General features: G+C 46.9%; 1 protein-coding gene across 6 annotated transcripts in view; it reads right to left on the reverse strand.

The window, feature by feature from the left end:
• Window positions 1-16,819, reverse strand: part of LOC106741335 (transcription factor EC) — a 105,349-nt gene that overhangs the window by 34,478 nt on the left and 54,052 nt on the right. For all 6 annotated transcript variants that reach the window (XM_014613192.1, XM_014613191.1, XM_014613190.1 and 3 more), the window contains 2 exons: window positions 16,450-16,657; window positions 14,476-14,835 (listed from right to left, as the gene is read on the reverse strand). In XM_014613192.1, the coding sequence (XP_014468678.1) occupies window positions 14,476-14,835; window positions 16,450-16,657 (568 nt within the window). The remainder of the gene's footprint in view (window positions 1-14,475; window positions 14,836-16,449; window positions 16,658-16,819) is intronic.

The following is a 16,819-nucleotide window of genomic DNA, read 5'->3' on the forward strand; positions in this document are numbered from 1 at the left end:
CACCATGAGGATTCCGATATTGACGCATGAATTTCAGGAGGGAGGGAGAATAGCCCGCAGGCGGGCGGTTTGATAGAAATGTCGACAGACGCACTGTTTTGAAAAGGAAAAAAAAAAAAAGAAAAATGTCGAAATTTAAAAAATGAACAAAAATTTCGCACCAATTTTCCTATTAAACATATATATATGGAGGAAAATAATTTTGCTGTTCGTAGCGAAACCATCATTGCTACTGCATATTCGTTACGAGAGCGATAAAACTTAATTGACCAAATTAGCGAATTACTCATAATTAGAGCAGAAACAGTTCTGTACTGCAAAAATGGGACAATTTTGCTGAGTGAATTTGTCCTCGAGACACGTTAATTTGCTGTTAGAACAAAATGTGTGTTTTCTTACGTTCATTCTAATTTGTTCTTACAGCAAAATATATCCAGGAAATGACAATTAATATATAATATTCTTAACAAATCATTTTACTCTCTACAGAGTAACTGACGGATTTTATGGCGACATCAAATTTGCCGTGCTAATATTATTTTACCGTATACATATTCGTGAAATAAAGAGAGTGGATTCCGCGAGAAATTAATACTCTTAACAAATCGTTTTGCTGTCCACAGAGTAACTGACAGATTTTGCTCCGCCGGCAAATGATTTTTCCCCGTGTACGATGAAGCGTGCAGGACTTGCATTATTATAAAATTTCCTCTAAGCCGGCGGCAGCGGTGATTCTCTTTCGTGTTATGAGAGGTGCAGCGCGAGGAATGCGTGAAAATTTGCTAGTCATCAATCTTGGCGCGAACACAATATGTTGGTGCGATACATTTCAGTGTGTCCGGCGCGATATTACACCGTCGTCGCTACGAATCGATCCTAAACGTAATTCCCATAATCCGTCATCGTCAAAACGTTCTCCTTCGGGCTCGTAATGCTCGCGTTAATTCCGAATATCAATCGGCCGGTCGTACAACAGCGCGTGAGAACGGGCGCGCGAGGATAGACGGTATCAACAAGATTGCCCCGTACAAATGGGGAAACATTACCGGCTATCTGCGCGCTTCTTCGCGACGACGGCATTACCGTTCGCACTTTCAGGCATCCACCGCTTTGATTAATCTACGCGTATATTTCCTCCTCGCGCGCGACATTACGAGACCATCGCGTCGCGAGTATCTTTACGCTCCTTGGCACTCTGAATCGGGATATTTTTATCCGCGATAAACGAAACACGATGAAACGTTCTCTAAATTTCCCGCGGTAAAATCTCACGAAAAAAATTCGAACGAAAATTCACTCGAAGCGATTGTGAAGATACCGTCGCTCAAACTTGCGGTGGATTCTTGTGATCCATACGACAGAATCGTTTCATCACATTCTCAGAGAAACATTTGACCAACGTTCCCTGTTAACCCGTTCGTGACTTATATTTCATTCCTTATTACAGTGTAATTGCCGATTGAAAGAAACGAAGATTTGTTCAGTTTTAAATGAAAATATTCTCTCAACAATGCACGGCACGAGGGAGATAATGAATGTAAAAAATGTCTTACATTACCGCGAGCATATTGAAGTATAGATTGAACGTACTCGCCGCTGTATATGCGGTACAAAGCTTCTCTTTCCCCTCGTCGGTGCAAATAAAAATCGAACGCGATAAAGCGCTTGGCATTTATGCAAAACGCGGTCGCATAACCCAGTTAACGTGCGAATTCGCCCATCGTTTCTCTGCAGATCACGTTTTTATCACCCCTAAAGGATATTACGTTCGATGGAGGGACGGCACCGAGTGATACCTCAAGGCGAACGCCTCGTTCCTGCGTCGCGTGTCCGTCGCGCAATGAGCGAAATTACGCATAATTTGACATCTGGCCTCCTCGGCAGAGGCGCACTCTCAGACGTCTACCCGCATCACCTCGTATTGCGCCGTACGCACATCGCGCGCGCGCAAAATTGCTCCGCTTCCTGAAAGCGCAACGTTCCGAGCACGCATGCCTCGCGGCGTCTTAATTTTCCACGCAATCGAGCGAACGCGAATACCGATAAGATACCGTTGATCCGAAATCCACTCGAGAATCGAGTGAATCGCGATATTTCGTTTATCTGCGATCGAGATTTAATTTTCTCTCGTCGCGGAGATAAATCCGAAATTGTACGACGCGTGCGTCTAGGCAAGTAATTATCATCGAGAATTATATGAAACAACTCGTGGCCCCCCTCGCTCGCTCGTACATCCAACTGCTACCTTTTTATCTGAAAGCGTCAACCTAATTATCGTGATTACCGTGCGTTGCGTAACGAGAGACGCTTCGCCGACGCTTTATTTGAGGGACACGTAACGTCTTCTTCGAGCGCATATGCGCGCACCATCTCCGACGTTGTGTCAGTCAGAGCGCGGAGCGATTTCGCGTGCATTAAGCCATTATTCCGACCGCAGCGTATCGTTACAATGTTCATCGGATGCGGATTACGTGAACGCACGGCGGCCAGCCGTGGCTCGCATCCGGTGCACCCGAAAGAGAACATCCTATCTTTCTCTCTCCCTCTTTCTCGCTCGCTCCGACGCGCTTCGGCGTTTCCTTTCTAAAAACAGTCGTCGCTCGACTCCACGGCGATTTCATTCCCGAATTCCCACCGAGACAGCCGGATGTGGGATATTAACCCGTGAGTGTGCGTGCGATCGAACGGAAATATAGCGCGAGAGATAACTGCGTGTTCTCGTATTGTTTCCTAATCAGACACGTCTGTGTATTGGTGGTCGATAATGAATGTCTAAACGAAGGCAAATACCTCGTCGCTGCGGAATTAAGTGTGACGATCGAAAAATATTAACGAAATATGTTGTCGAGACCTTTTTCTTTTTTGCTCTACAGTTGCGAGCATCGCAAAATCGATAACGTCGCGAAGAAGAATTTGAAATTAATCCGCGTGAATTTCTCACTTTTAAGTTGAGCTTTGCCTTTCTCGAGAAGACGAAGCTTTACTTTCACACGATTATACTTCGATAGCTGTACTTACGTGTCGAAACATTGTTTTTGCGGAAAGAATGAGCAGATTACGCCTATCAGCGCGCGTCACTCGGAGCGAAAGAAATAGGATATATCTACGACGCGTCGCAGATAGACATGTCGAACATTCATTGATAAAGCAATTAATCTACCGATCAGACCGCGCGCGACGTAAATACTGTAAACGGACTACCAGTAATTGTTTGTCGTACGAAAGTTCGAGGAGAAAGTTCGAGCTTTTTTTTTTCAACGATATCCAATTGTGGAAAAAATTCGCAAGTCGATAAACTGCTGCAATTCGATTTTGTTCCTCCATGCAAAAGTATATAGTAAAAATTGCCTTACGGTCACTTTTAATTAAACATCTGATATCTCAAGATTACGAAGCCGACTTAAAACACTTCACGAATTGCGTGATACTTTTCAAAGCGTTGCAATCGCACCGTATTTCACTTCCCGCGCGACGACAGATCTCTTCTGATTTCAACGGTTAACAAAATGCGTGAGCGAATCGCGCGAAGCACACGAGTCTCTGTTTGCGATGTGTCCTTAAGTGTATTCGTAATTAATGCGCCGGTGAAAAGAGCTGTGATGTCGGTGACAGCAACCTTGGTGCTGAGAGGAGACGCGATGTTTATCTGAATACGCTGTATCTTATCATCGAAGCGCCGCGAAATCAGGACTACGGCGGTGAAGAAAAATTCCTCGGCTCGCGGTGGACGCGATTATCGCGCACGGTCGAAACAACCTGTTAACTCCGCGCTCGTTGCATGGCAATGGCGACGCTCTAAGTGCACGCGAAAACGAAAGTTACGATCCCGCCGACGGCGTTTTTCAGAGCGCCGGCGCACACGTCGCGTTTCGACGCCGGAGACGTCTTTAGTGGGACGAATGGAAAGTAAACCGAGGATATACAATCGGTCCCCACGTCATAACTTGCCAATTGGGTCGTGCGTTTTCAATATTCACGATTATCACGAAAGCTCTTATCTACGCGTCCATTGTCGAATCACACTTGAATAACGACCCGAGTTTTTTCAACCTTGGCGCAATCAATGAGGCAAACATTTTTATCCGCCCGACGTTCTTTGCGCGTCGATCGCTAAATGTGATTTAGAAATGTCGTTTGTGGATCCGGCGACGAAGGTCGCACGCCGTCGAAAGACAAATAGAGGGGGAGCGAGACACAATATTTGATTATCTTGAGAATTAATGCGTGCGCGCCCTCCCTCGCCCGATCATTTCTAATTCACTTCACTCACCTTACACCTCCGCGCGATAATGTTAAACACCGGCATCGTGCAGCCGCGACACACGTGCTCCCTCGCGAAGCTGTCACTTCCAGTCGATTTCTTTCCGAGTGCTATCGATACTCTCCCTCCGGAGACGCTGCTCGACGACACGGGATGTTATCCCAGTCGTCGACGTTCGCTGACCGATCTCCGATTCGATTAATGGAGCGAGCGGCAATGCCGATCGAATTAAGTACTGAATTAAATTCCAATCGATCGCTTCTTCGATTTCGAGGCGATTCCGGCCGTCAAAAGCCGCCGAGGGTCAGCCGCGCACTCCGCGCACAATTAGCCGACGCGAGGAAATACGCACGATCCTAAATTTAGGAAGGTCCTTCGAAAATATCGAAGAACCGTCATATGCTTCTTTCAGCGCGGTGTCGTCCTCGGGCGCGAAATAAAGCACTGTTCCAATCACTGTCAATAATTCCCGCGCCAAGTGCTCCGAAATATCGAAATCGTCCTCCACCGACGATCGACGAGACTCGGACGACGCTCCCAACGATTAGTCAGAATTTTGTCCTCCCATCCCCCCCTCAAGACAACGCAATCACTGTTGATGCGACCGGAATTTCAAGAATTCCGAGAGGACCGCACGAAACGCGCGTTCCTTGAGACTCGTCAATTACACGCTTCCTCGCGAGCGACGAACTTAAACGTCGCGCCCGCGACGACGACTGTCGGCAACTAAATTGTACCCGCGATACCAATCACTGTCGGTGCTCTCTTTCTCTCGAGCGATTCCCTCGGAACTTGGCGCTCCGTCAGAGACGGTTTTCCAGCGGCGAGCGACGAACTCGAGGAAGCGTCGTTATTCGTAACGTTACGAGCGAACGACTGTTAGTCACTACAAGTCGCTCTTTAAGACGCTCGTCCAATCAGCGTCGACAATTAGATAACAAAACCGTATCGGCCGTGCCTGGTTGGTCGCGTTTCTCCTTTTCCTCGTTCCCGGCGTCGCGACGCGGCTCCGAAACAATCGTCGATCGATGACACTTCCGTCGTCAGGATGGGCGATACAGCCGCGCCGACAACGCGGCGGACGAAGAGGAGCGCATTTTCCTCGATCGCTCGCTCGCGTGCCCGGTGTATCGATCCCGACCTCGCGATTCCCTCCTCGTTTCACCTGCGAACGCTTCTGCTCAAGGTCGCGGCTACCAGATAACGCGCCTCTCCACCGACGTTTCCTTGAAAGCGGCAATGATACTACGAGTCAAAGACTGCTTTATCCTGCTCTCCGAGATATGGAAGGAGGAAAGCGGGTTAGTCCTGGGAGAGAATGATTTCCTCTCACTGTTCTTACGACTCGAGGACGATATCGATCGTTTAGTTGGGGCGGTCGATGAAATTTTCGGAAGAAATGACAGACCTAATAGCTTGTGAGGAAAATTCGTTTTGAAGATTCCTCGTGATTTTCTAAGGGCTCGCCGAAGCGGCGCTTTGATAAATTTCCCGGAATCTGTGGGAATGATCGGTGGACTTCGGGGGCTACCTTGGAGGGTCTTTCGGTGCAATTGGAATCACAGATACGTCAGAGCAGGCTGATTTGATCGATCGCTTCGAGGATCGATTTTAAGGAAAGAATAAGACGGCTGGTATATATTCGGAACCCGCGTTCAGCGCTGGTTATACTCCGATGAGCTCGCAAGGACAGGCGGCGAGGTCGAGCGAGGAAAAGTCTCGAGGAAATCCTTGCGTTCTAGGAAACGGCAAGAACTTTGGATCTACCGTTTGAATCGTGTGGTTGTCCAACGAACGCTCCAAGGCTGTCACGCTTTGCTCTGCGCCGCGTATTCGTTGAGAATCTATCATCCGTGTTCGCAATCAAGCGAATAAATCCACCGCGAAATTTTCTCGCGAGGACGGCTCGTGCTTTCACTCGCGGCACTCTTCTCAAGCGCGCACTTTACTCCGCCGTGAAGTGAAATCTCTCGTAGTGCGTCATCGATGCGTACCTCCCTCAGCCAACAATTACGATTTTACTTAACGTCCGCCCATTAATTAGCCTCACGATGAAAAAGCCGGTTTATTGCCTCGTTTCTCCCCGAAGAGAGACGTCCTTGATCCGGCTTTAGGAGAAGCGCGCGCTCGTCGCGCGTAAACCGATCGGCAGGAGATCCACCTCGACGGTGCGACACTTGGACGATCACTACGAATCCGAGAACCATAAAAAGCTCCGTTCGCGTCCCGTTGGCTAACGCGCGGCGCGCCCGACTCGCAGGAACTATCGATCGATCGATACGTGCGCGCCGGGACGAGAGCACGCGCGTCTCTCCTTCTCTCTCTATCCTTCTACCTCGTGTTGTTCCGTGAGTCACTGTATGAATGACGAGAATTAAGTGGTCGGCTGGTCAATAATCGCGCAAAACACACACGAGCGGAACAATAGGCCGGTGCGCCCACCAGGAGCCAACAAACAACACCTCGCGACGCGGCGGCGCGACGGCGGACTCGGTCTGAAAGAACGCGCCAGCGCTTCGCCGACGCTCGTTCGCGCGTGAACGGCGCGGGTGGTTCTCTCGGCCGCGCTCGTCGCCGCTCGGCCGTGCTCGGCTGCGCGCCACGCGCCCGAGCGCTCACTCGACCGCCGACGGCCGTCGCAACAGGTTGTTGTTGTTATTGTTGCTTCGAATCGCTCGCTGCGGAAAGAACTCGCGGACATGCCGGCAATCTTCGTTGTACTGTGGTGTTTCATTTCGGCTTCTTCCTTCGCACACCTGTGTATGAGAAGCTCTGCACAATTTTGCATCCCTGTTACCTTAACCAGGTGAATATGTTGAAGAGTATAACAAGGTGAATATATGTTAGTTTAACATATATCTCTATACTTTTTAACATATTCCCTATGTTAAAGTAACTTTCAATGGACTGTTTTTAACGCAGAATTTTTTATCGTGTCGTTATCGCAGAGGAAGCTCTGGTGAGAGATTGCGGCTAATGTCTCTATGAACATGTGTGCGGTCATACTATGAAATTTGTGCGGCCGGAAAGACGAGGCGATTTTTGTCATTCTTTGACCGACCCATTCGGTGTACTTCGATCGTATCTCTTCGCGTAAATAGGAGGAAAGTGCAATTTCGTCTCGGGTGATATACCGAGCGAAGGAAAGCAAAAATTTATCGTATTCGACGAAATACAGTTACGTCAAAATGTTGCCTTACGTCTGAGGATGATTGCAAAGATCACTTCGAATGATAGCTGTTTACGACATTCGTTCCTATACATTTTTTACTTGTTATTGAAAACAAGACGATAGTGCGCGCGTGCGTGATATAAGCTCGAGTAAAAAAAAAAAAAAAAAAAAAAAAANAAATAGAATAACTGTTCGCGTACATTGTAAATTGTTTGCAATGTCCTTTCGTTATAATACTCGACTCGAGGCGTTTCCACCGTGCACTGGACTGAACCATAATTTGAGAAATAACGCGATAATGGCACGTTAAAAGCTATTGATAATATTTTTACGATCACTCTTACGTAACGCGCGATTATGATGCTTACTTACTTCGTGCGTTTATGTAATTACGTTCAAGGTATCGCGCAAAATCATTCGGTCGTTAATTTTCTGCTGGAGGTTACGAAGGTAAATTTCATATATTACTACGCTACGCTACACGCTCCAATTTTAAGCTTATCGAAGTTCAAAATTCGATCAAGGAGAGTATGATTTATCCGTAAACTTTTGTAGACGTTTTTTATTAGAAACGTTCGCTGTAAAATCTTAACATGTACTCTGATATAAATTGGCTGTGTATTGTTGCGAAATCATTATCTAATTTCCTTGATTCCCTCTATTCATCACCAGTAGCATTTATATCATCTATTATACGTGTAATCTTTTAACTCGCTCCTATGTACTGATAAAATTATTTTTTATTTTTCTTTATTATATACAATAGCTACTTCTCATTCTTATGTTCTATACATCTACGAGATTATTATTTTGTATTTTATGCTATCTTTCGTCTTGTTAAATAAAGATTATTATTATAATTATAATGTAAATAAGCCGCGCGCGCAGTGTCCCAAATAAATTTCCATTCGTTTCTCGCGCATCGCATCGCCGCGACCTGTCGAGATACCTCGTAAAGTGAAGCATTTAATAAGATAATAAAGTAGAGTAATACACCGACACGCGAGATTAAAATCGAGTACCTATGACGCGTAATCTGGAAATCGCTGTTTGATAAGAGGAGCAGGAGCAGAATGCAAATACTGATTATCGGCGTCGAGTGGAAGATTACACGGTAAATACCTGTTCGCCGTGTCGCGTGTAATGTATAAGCGGGGCTCCTTTCTATGGAACCACGAAAGTTTGACGACCGCTATCTACAACCGTGTCAATATACGCTCTCGAAAGCGAGAAAAATTTAGGCACTCGGCAGGAAACGCATATTTGATATTGCCGTTCTCGCCGAATCGTATTTATTAAACCGTTTCTTCATCGATAGTATATGTCTAATACATTATTAATAATCCTTCCTCCCCTTAGTAGATTCCCTCAAACTGGCACACATATTTGCAAAATAAATATTTTTGTACGCCAGTTACGTCACTCGGGGCGATAACGGAAACTCCGAACGAAATCGGAACGGACACCTCAGTCGGAATCTCGGCCCTGTGGGACCCAACGATTCGCGTATAGATCTAGGTTCTTTCACCGGGCATTACGTATTCCGAGCTCGCGTTACAAATACGAGACGCTGTTTGGTTACAGAGACGGATCTCATATTTGGTAAGCGCGGTCTATCTGTGCCGCTCAACTAGACCATTGGAGCGACGCAATCGGCTGAAATACCGCGGAAGGCAGAACGGAGAGCGAGAGAGAAGAGAGAGGTAGGGAATATTTAGGTGGAATGTCGGCGGCGGGGAGCGCAACATCTATTACGTAACGCGGCCTAAACGTCCGCGGTCGCTAATTTACGATTCTTCGTTCCGCGCCGGCTTCGTTGCGTAGCAGCGATCGACGCTATGGTAACGCGAGTATTTCGATCGCGATGAAGGATTTATGCTCGATCGATCGCGACGACCCGCCGATGTATTACGTATGTATTTTATCCGTAAATTGATAATAGACTCGCGCTGGTCTCTGACAAACGGCCGAAATCGACCGCGTGGTTTGATCGTTATTGGGAAGCCCATTGACATTTCGCGTTCGTTCAGACCCGGAATCAACCCGCGTGACTCGCGAGTTAATTCGACGTGAAAATTTGACGTTAATCTTCTCGGATTCTCGAAATTTGTTCGAGTAAAATTCCACTGGGAAAATAGAGCGACAACCGAGCCAAAGCGCAGCACTCGAGGAGTCTCTGTATGAATGAATTCCCCGCTATGAATCGTCGAGTGAATACTTTCATTCGGGATTGAAGAGTGAATCTGATGTATTCTACCGTTCGCAAGAACAAATTCACTCTAATCGATTGAGAGAGAAATATTTATGAGTATTGATTAAAGTCCAATCTCTCCAAATTCCGGCTGAGCTCTTACAATTTAAGTTGGCGATGTTTTCACTACTCTCCAAGTGAATTTTCACTCGTTTTGAGTGAAATTACATTTCACGAAATCTCAAGAGAATCACAAGCCGCAGAAACGTCATATTACTGTGAAAATTGCCGAATCACATTTCACAGTCCGCGGACCGCTCTCTCTCTCTCTCTCTCTCTCTCTCTCTCTCTCTCTCTCTCTCAGTCCGAGTTAGCACCGTTAGATTGTGAAAGTGAAAAGGTTGATTTATTTTTCCACCTGAATCGAGAGGCCGGATTTAAAATTTGAATAAAAAATTTGTGCGTGAACTCGCTTAGAAAACGGGAAGAGAACCAGGTGACAACGTTCGCCCTTGATCGCGCGACGCTGAATCCTGTTGAATATACATATATCAAGCGAAACTGTTAAATACGCGGGCGTACAAATGAGATTTCTGCATTGCAACAGGTGCAAATACCAGGGTCATATTAAGATCCTAAGCCATTCAAACCGCGACGTATTAAGAGCTTAAGGCCGCGCATGATACATCGCGAATGTCAGACTGATGAAAATTAAGCCGATGGAATGCATCGACGCCGGGACTTAACAATTCCGAAATACAAACAGAGAGGAAGCTCATTCGAAACAACTCTGGTATGAAGTACACGACGAGTGGAGAGCCAGCGCAGGTAATCGCGTGAAAGAACGAAGCGATATTCGTCGCCGTAAGAAATTCACTGGCGCTTGCAAAACTATTTGTTTACAAACGCATCAATCTCGACGGTAATTATAACGGACAACCGCGCGTCACTCGGTACATCAAGCGTCTAACGAAGATTAATTGACGGTCGCGGGTATATCGGCTCGGCAGGCAGGCACGCACGCACGCACGGACAAGCACGCAGGCAAGCTCGAAATCGTCGTTCCTGACACGCAGCCCAAGTTTTCGTATGAGCTCGTCCGCGAGACGTCGATCATCGCTAGCTATATGTAGTTCCCGAGGAAAGAGAAGGCGTCGTTAAAATTGTACACGAGCGAAAACACGCGAACGAGAGGGATGCTAAATGCGTCGTCTCCTTTACGAGGCCGTTTTTACGAGTCCTCGACGGGCCAGTGATTTCCTCATGTTTCGCGGATGCGAGCCGAATATCAAAGCAGAAGAAAGTGCCGTTCGGCACTACTGTATCACCGATGGCGCAATCGACGGGCCGAAAGTAAAAGCGCACTTGCCCTCGGAATTTTATACCTTGTCCCGCTGCATAATTTACGTCTCTCTCTTCGCGAAAAGAAGGTTACGATTTATACGACGTGTTTATGATAATGATCTTCGGCAGATATATTATACAATCTGGTGATACACGTTCAGCATAGAGATACGTGCGAGCAAAGAAAGATACAGGAAAGCACTTGAAATCGAGGTTGCACTTTTGCGAGATTTAGGCCGGTGTTAATAGTCGTTAGTTGTCTCAAATGAGATACGCGGATTTGAGTTTTGAGCTTTTCGGCGGAATCGCAATTACAAAAGTATAACGATTATTAATACGAGGATGTCAAATATTAATATAAATCACGGTGAAAGATAGCCTCTCTCGAAGAAAAAGAACGCCAGAATCCCCGTGGGAGCCGTCATTAGAATCAAGTTCGATGGAAGTGCGCGATCCGCTGAAAATAATCGCACGCCCCCGCATCCCCCGGGCCGATTCCGCCAATATTTCGTTCTTGTAGGGCCTCTAGAGATATTGGATACCTCGCGGTATTGGTGGCGCCGAACATCCATAATCGGGGATATATGCCGACGAATGCATCGCGCAAATTGCGCTCGGGCGGGTATCCGGCTAAAAGCACTTTGTCCCCCGAATGCCGCGGATATCTACTTTGTCCCGCGAAACGCGTCTGATCCATTATTCAAAATGGAGAGCCGCCGGCGTAGACCAGCTGGCGTACGGCGGGATCGTTTCAAGAGGCTCAAATATTAGTCCGCTGCTATTTTTCTCTAGACTTTCGCCGTTGAATGGAACCATCTGTGGTTCGCGACGTCTGTCCACGCGCGTGTGTGTGTGTGTGTGTGAACCATTCACTCAGAGTCGACGGTAAGGTGACAAAGATCGTGAGATTGTCGGATTTTACTACGCGTGCGAAACGTCCCTTAATTAAAGTATTCATTCAGCGCGCTTCGCGGTAGTCGCTGATCCTTTGATCAAAATTTTACCTACAAAACTTCAAAATCGCTCGGTTTTTTTGAAAAAAGAATTAAATGTAAATAAAAATAGAAGTTAAGAATAAAATTAAAATAATGATAAAATATGGCTGACAACTGACAGGCGGTATGAAGAAATGTATCGTGTGAAAGCATTCGGCATAAGCAGAATTATTGATTCGGAAATTACATGTCAACGTGCCGTATCATAATAAAAAAGGTGTTAACCGAACATATTATTAATCGGTCTCACTGTATAAAAGTACAGGCAATTATTCGTAACAGGTTCTACGCAATTGGAATACACACACGCATGTACAGGAAAAAGAGCAAAATATTTTTCACTTGAGCACGATGCGCGCTTTCCGCCACAAACATTCGCAGATACGCAAATACTCGCTACAACTCGTTTGCGTGTCCGCGCTGCGAACAGGTTTTTTTCCTCGTATTCCGCAAATAGCCTGAACTTGTTTAATTTCCGAGAAGTTCACGCGCGAAATAGTTCAATCAACGCGAGCAGAGAAGAATGATCAGCGAAACTCTCAAACCGTCAGGCCGAAAAGGGACACCCGGTATAAATGCGGCTTCTTCCACGGCGAGGCACGACGGATCAAAGGATCAATTTAAAGACGGTCGCTCGGTATCGTGTGTACGCACGTCGTCACCAAAAACAATTTCGCCTTATTAAGAGCCCCAGCGTCGTAAAGCTGACGAGTTAACGAGCCGCCGACTCGTTCCTTGTACGCGGTATGTACCGGGTGAAACGCAACGATCAGTCATTGAAGGACCGAAAAATCTCGCGGCATTCGTGTGAACGTTTGACGCGCGTCGCCGGCGTCAAAAGTCGTGCACGGATTAATCGCGGCGAAATTTCCGCGTCGACGACGAACTAAGAAGAAGAACGTGCGACGCAAAGGCACGCACCTCGCCGAGTTTTGCGCGGGATATTATCGCTGTACGTACATATGATGTCCACCAGAGCAGAGAGATTTGAAATCAGAGAGCCGGATTTAGCGATGTGAATTCCTCCGCGCGCGCGTCCAGGGCGCTTTGAGAGAGAGAGGTGGCTTCAAATATTAACATTAATATCCCGCCCGTTGGCTGCTCTCCGGCATTTTTCGACGTCGGCGAGACCGGCGTGGCGCGCTGAGCGTTACTCTCCGAATATTCAATTATCATTACAGAGCGAACGTCTCTTAATTGACGCGCGACGATAACCAAGAAGTAACGCCGATAATCTCAGATATGTCAACGTTGTAACGCTGATGGACGTTAAGAGGCTCGCAAATATTCGTGTTCATACGGCGAGCGCATACGCCAAGAATAGCCGGTTCTCTTGTAAAAATAATAACTTATGTACACGCCAACGGAGGATTCGGTGCCGGCTGAATGGGGAGCTCCGAATCGCCTCTTTCAGGGACCTACTTTCCACAAGTTTCCTCCTCGCTCGTTTACGGATCTCCTTCGCAACGCAAATCAGATCGATTTGCAGACCCAGGCAATTAGCACCGCGTGCGTGCCGCGAATCCCATTTCGACATTTGCAGCGTCACGAACGTGCCTCTGGCATATCGTGCTAAATGCACGCGCGATCTTTCGCGTTTGCACATTCCTTTAGGAGAAGCGCAAGAAAAGAAAACGGGCACGGAGCTGATCCGGCGGACAGATCGGCTCCGCTCTATCTCGCGAAATTATTCGCACCGCGCGCTGTTTCGCGAGATTACGCAAGGAGCCGAGCCGAGCTGAGCGAGCGCGACGTCAAGAGAACGCGGGAACCGTGATTAATTATTAAACGAGCGCGCGAGAGTGAAGTTACGCGCGGGATAACCGAAGGATTACATAAGACCAGTTAGCGTTAATCGAAAACGTCGTACTTAGATTGGATCGAATGAGAACGGGCGACTTGGAAAAATAGCTTTCCACGCGACGCGTCGCGTCGACGCGTACAAATGCGCCGGCCCGATTTCACCGACTGAAGCTCCGTGTCCGCCGGATCTCCTCCCTCCTCTTATTCGGTGGTAAAAGAGCACATCGTGATTATTCCGGATCGCTTTTCGCAATAGCTCCCCGGCGTAGATTAACATAAAATGATAAAATCCAAAATTTCCATCCTCATTTATCAAATCTCGAAAAATCCTCTCTCCCTTTCTATCTATAGCTTTCATACAAATAGCATATGCTCAATAATCTTTATTTGAATTTCCATATGATAAAATATGGAACGATTATAACACTTGCAAATATACACTGAGAGAAAAATATTTGGTATTTGTGACCATCATAATGAAAGAATTATAATTAGAAGAGGCGGTTTTCTAGTATAGATTACTACGGTGTCAATGATAGTAACCTTGCATGTATATTGCTACTGTTATTATTATTATTAAAACCATAAAAAGGATATAGTTGAGGCCAAAAAACGATAATTTCCCCCAGTATCGGAAGGAGAAACTCGTGTTTTTTTTTCGGTTCGAGGAACACTGCGTTACACAATCTATCTATGTCGCTACACTCACCTCGGAGTTGCTGGTGGCGACACTGGACAGACCCGGAGACATGGCGCCGGTGGCGGGGTCCGGGCTCGCCGAGACCACGGGGTGGTTGCCGTGAGGAAGCAGCGCGGGGGCATGTGGGTACGAGGCGAGATGAGGATGCTGCGGCTTCGGGTGATGCGGGCCGGGCGGTGCACTTTGCACCACCATTGGGACGGGCGGCGGCCCGGCGTCGACCGGCGTCCTGCCACCCTCGCTGCCGACGACTGCATTGCCGGCACCATCACCACCCCCGCGAAACGACTCGTGCAGGTACTGGCGCACCTGGTTCTTCTGCTTCTGCACCACGTGGTAGCGCGTTGGATTTTCTAACAGTGTCCGCACCTATGGGGGGATACAACGTTAAGAATCATCAGCGCGGAATAAGCAAGAGGCAGCACGCAAGATGCGAACCGATCGGAATCTTCGCCTGTACTGATTATTTCTACTAATTATTAACGTTTAATGTTATCGCTTGTTGCGCTTTCATCTGTCAAGAATTATGTGGCACTGATAATTTTGATTTTATTAAACGCATTGCATATCGTTGAAAACCCTCTAATCTAATGGAAAAACTGAAATGAAATGAAAATAAGTGGGATTATAGAAAATATTTGGGTGAGTGAAATTCTAGAAAATATTTTAATATGAAACGAAGGTCAAAATCGGGGGATCAAGTTGACATTCGTTAAGGAGGCCGTAATTCTAATACGATGGTTTTACGGATATGATGAGCCGATTCGCTTACTGCTTAAGTCTTGTTGTTTACATTTTCCCGTGTGCTGTAACCCTTAACCATCCCTGAAGATCGTCAATCTAGCGCAGGGGCAAATCCGCGCGAAATCGTCGCGAATCCGGAGAACGTCGTCACCTCCGCGCCCGACCTTTCACGAACGCGCGACACCATGTTGCGTGGAGCTAATTACAAGGTAAACCATCGACGACTCTCGCACCTACTGCCTCTCGTTGCGTTTCCCACCGTCCTCCCACGCTACCGAACATTATTCCGGGAGGTTTAGCGGTATAGACACGGTGTACCGAATAGATCTATTAACGGCGTTACAGAACACGGTTCGCCTTACCGCGATACGGCAAACTGCTGGGACCTCGAAACTATAAGGTATCGTTATCTTAGTCGCTGTTTCTCCCGCGCTCTCCTCCTCCGCGTTCCCTGTACTCAAACGCTCGAAATATCTATATACGCGGAGCTTTAAGCGACGGAAACGCAAACGATGGTAACCGGATGCTTGACCCTTCGGAGAACAACGCTCTATCTGAGAAGACCGTTCCGCGTTTGGCTTTGCGTACTTCGGTACTCCCGTGAAGTCTAACATGAAGTTTCCTCTCTCTCTCTCTGAATTTGATACAAAATCTTGCTTTAACATTACGCGACGGGAAATAAAAAAAAAGCGGAGAGGGTCGAAGATACCTTCATTTTCTTGTAATAAGATATAATAATAATACGATGGCGTTATGCGATAACTGTTCGCACGAATGAACAAATAACCGTGCATTCTCGGAGGGTGACGTATCAATTATACTGTATAATAACGACGATGCAATGTCATCACTGGAAAAAAGGATCGGGTAAAAAGAACCGAGTCTCAAGGTTACGCAAATTGTTGCACAAACTGCACTCGAGTCAAGCTTGTCTCACATAAACGAGAGATTGAAAGAACACCCAAATTTTGCTGCAAAAATTAGAGCAAATATAATAATTAATATATAATCCTGAAATGGAGTTCGCTTAATTCGATTCCTTGTTTCGACTGTTGTCTTTTTATAATTGTTACTTTAACGCACTTGTGAAAGAGAGGACAACTTTTGAAAAAAACAATTGGGAGACAACTTCTTATATTAAATTATTTAATTACTCGCGAGTTCGAACCGATCTCTCGATCTGGGCGCAAGCAGTTCAGCATCGAGCATGCAAATCGAAGCGATAATAGCAGTACATACTTGCAATACTTGCGGCGGCACATCCACGCCAATGGTGGGCAATGGCGTAGGTGGCACTGGTCTGGGCGGTGCGGCAGCTGGCCTCTGCTGCTGCAAGCTCTGCCGGAATTCCGCCTCTCGCCTCTCCTGCTCATGCAGCTGCTCCCGCATCAGCTGCAGCTTCAATTGCGTGCGCGACGTCGGCGTCGCTGTTTTGAACGTCGGCGGACTGAAAAACCGATATTTCGTTCACGTAAGACCTTATCCCACCGTGTCGCCTTCTCGCCGGTATACTTTTGCGATTTATATTCGCGCTATCTCGCACGCGCCCGCGAGCGCCAGTTAACGCGAGATGGACCGTATCAGCTGTATCGCTGTAGAAGTAATAATC

This window comes from Dinoponera quadriceps, unplaced genomic scaffold (assembly GCF_001313825.1).
Source record: "Dinoponera quadriceps isolate SergipeBrazil2010 unplaced genomic scaffold, ASM131382v1 scaffold405, whole genome shotgun sequence".
Taxonomy (NCBI): Eukaryota; Metazoa; Arthropoda; class Insecta; order Hymenoptera; family Formicidae; genus Dinoponera; species Dinoponera quadriceps.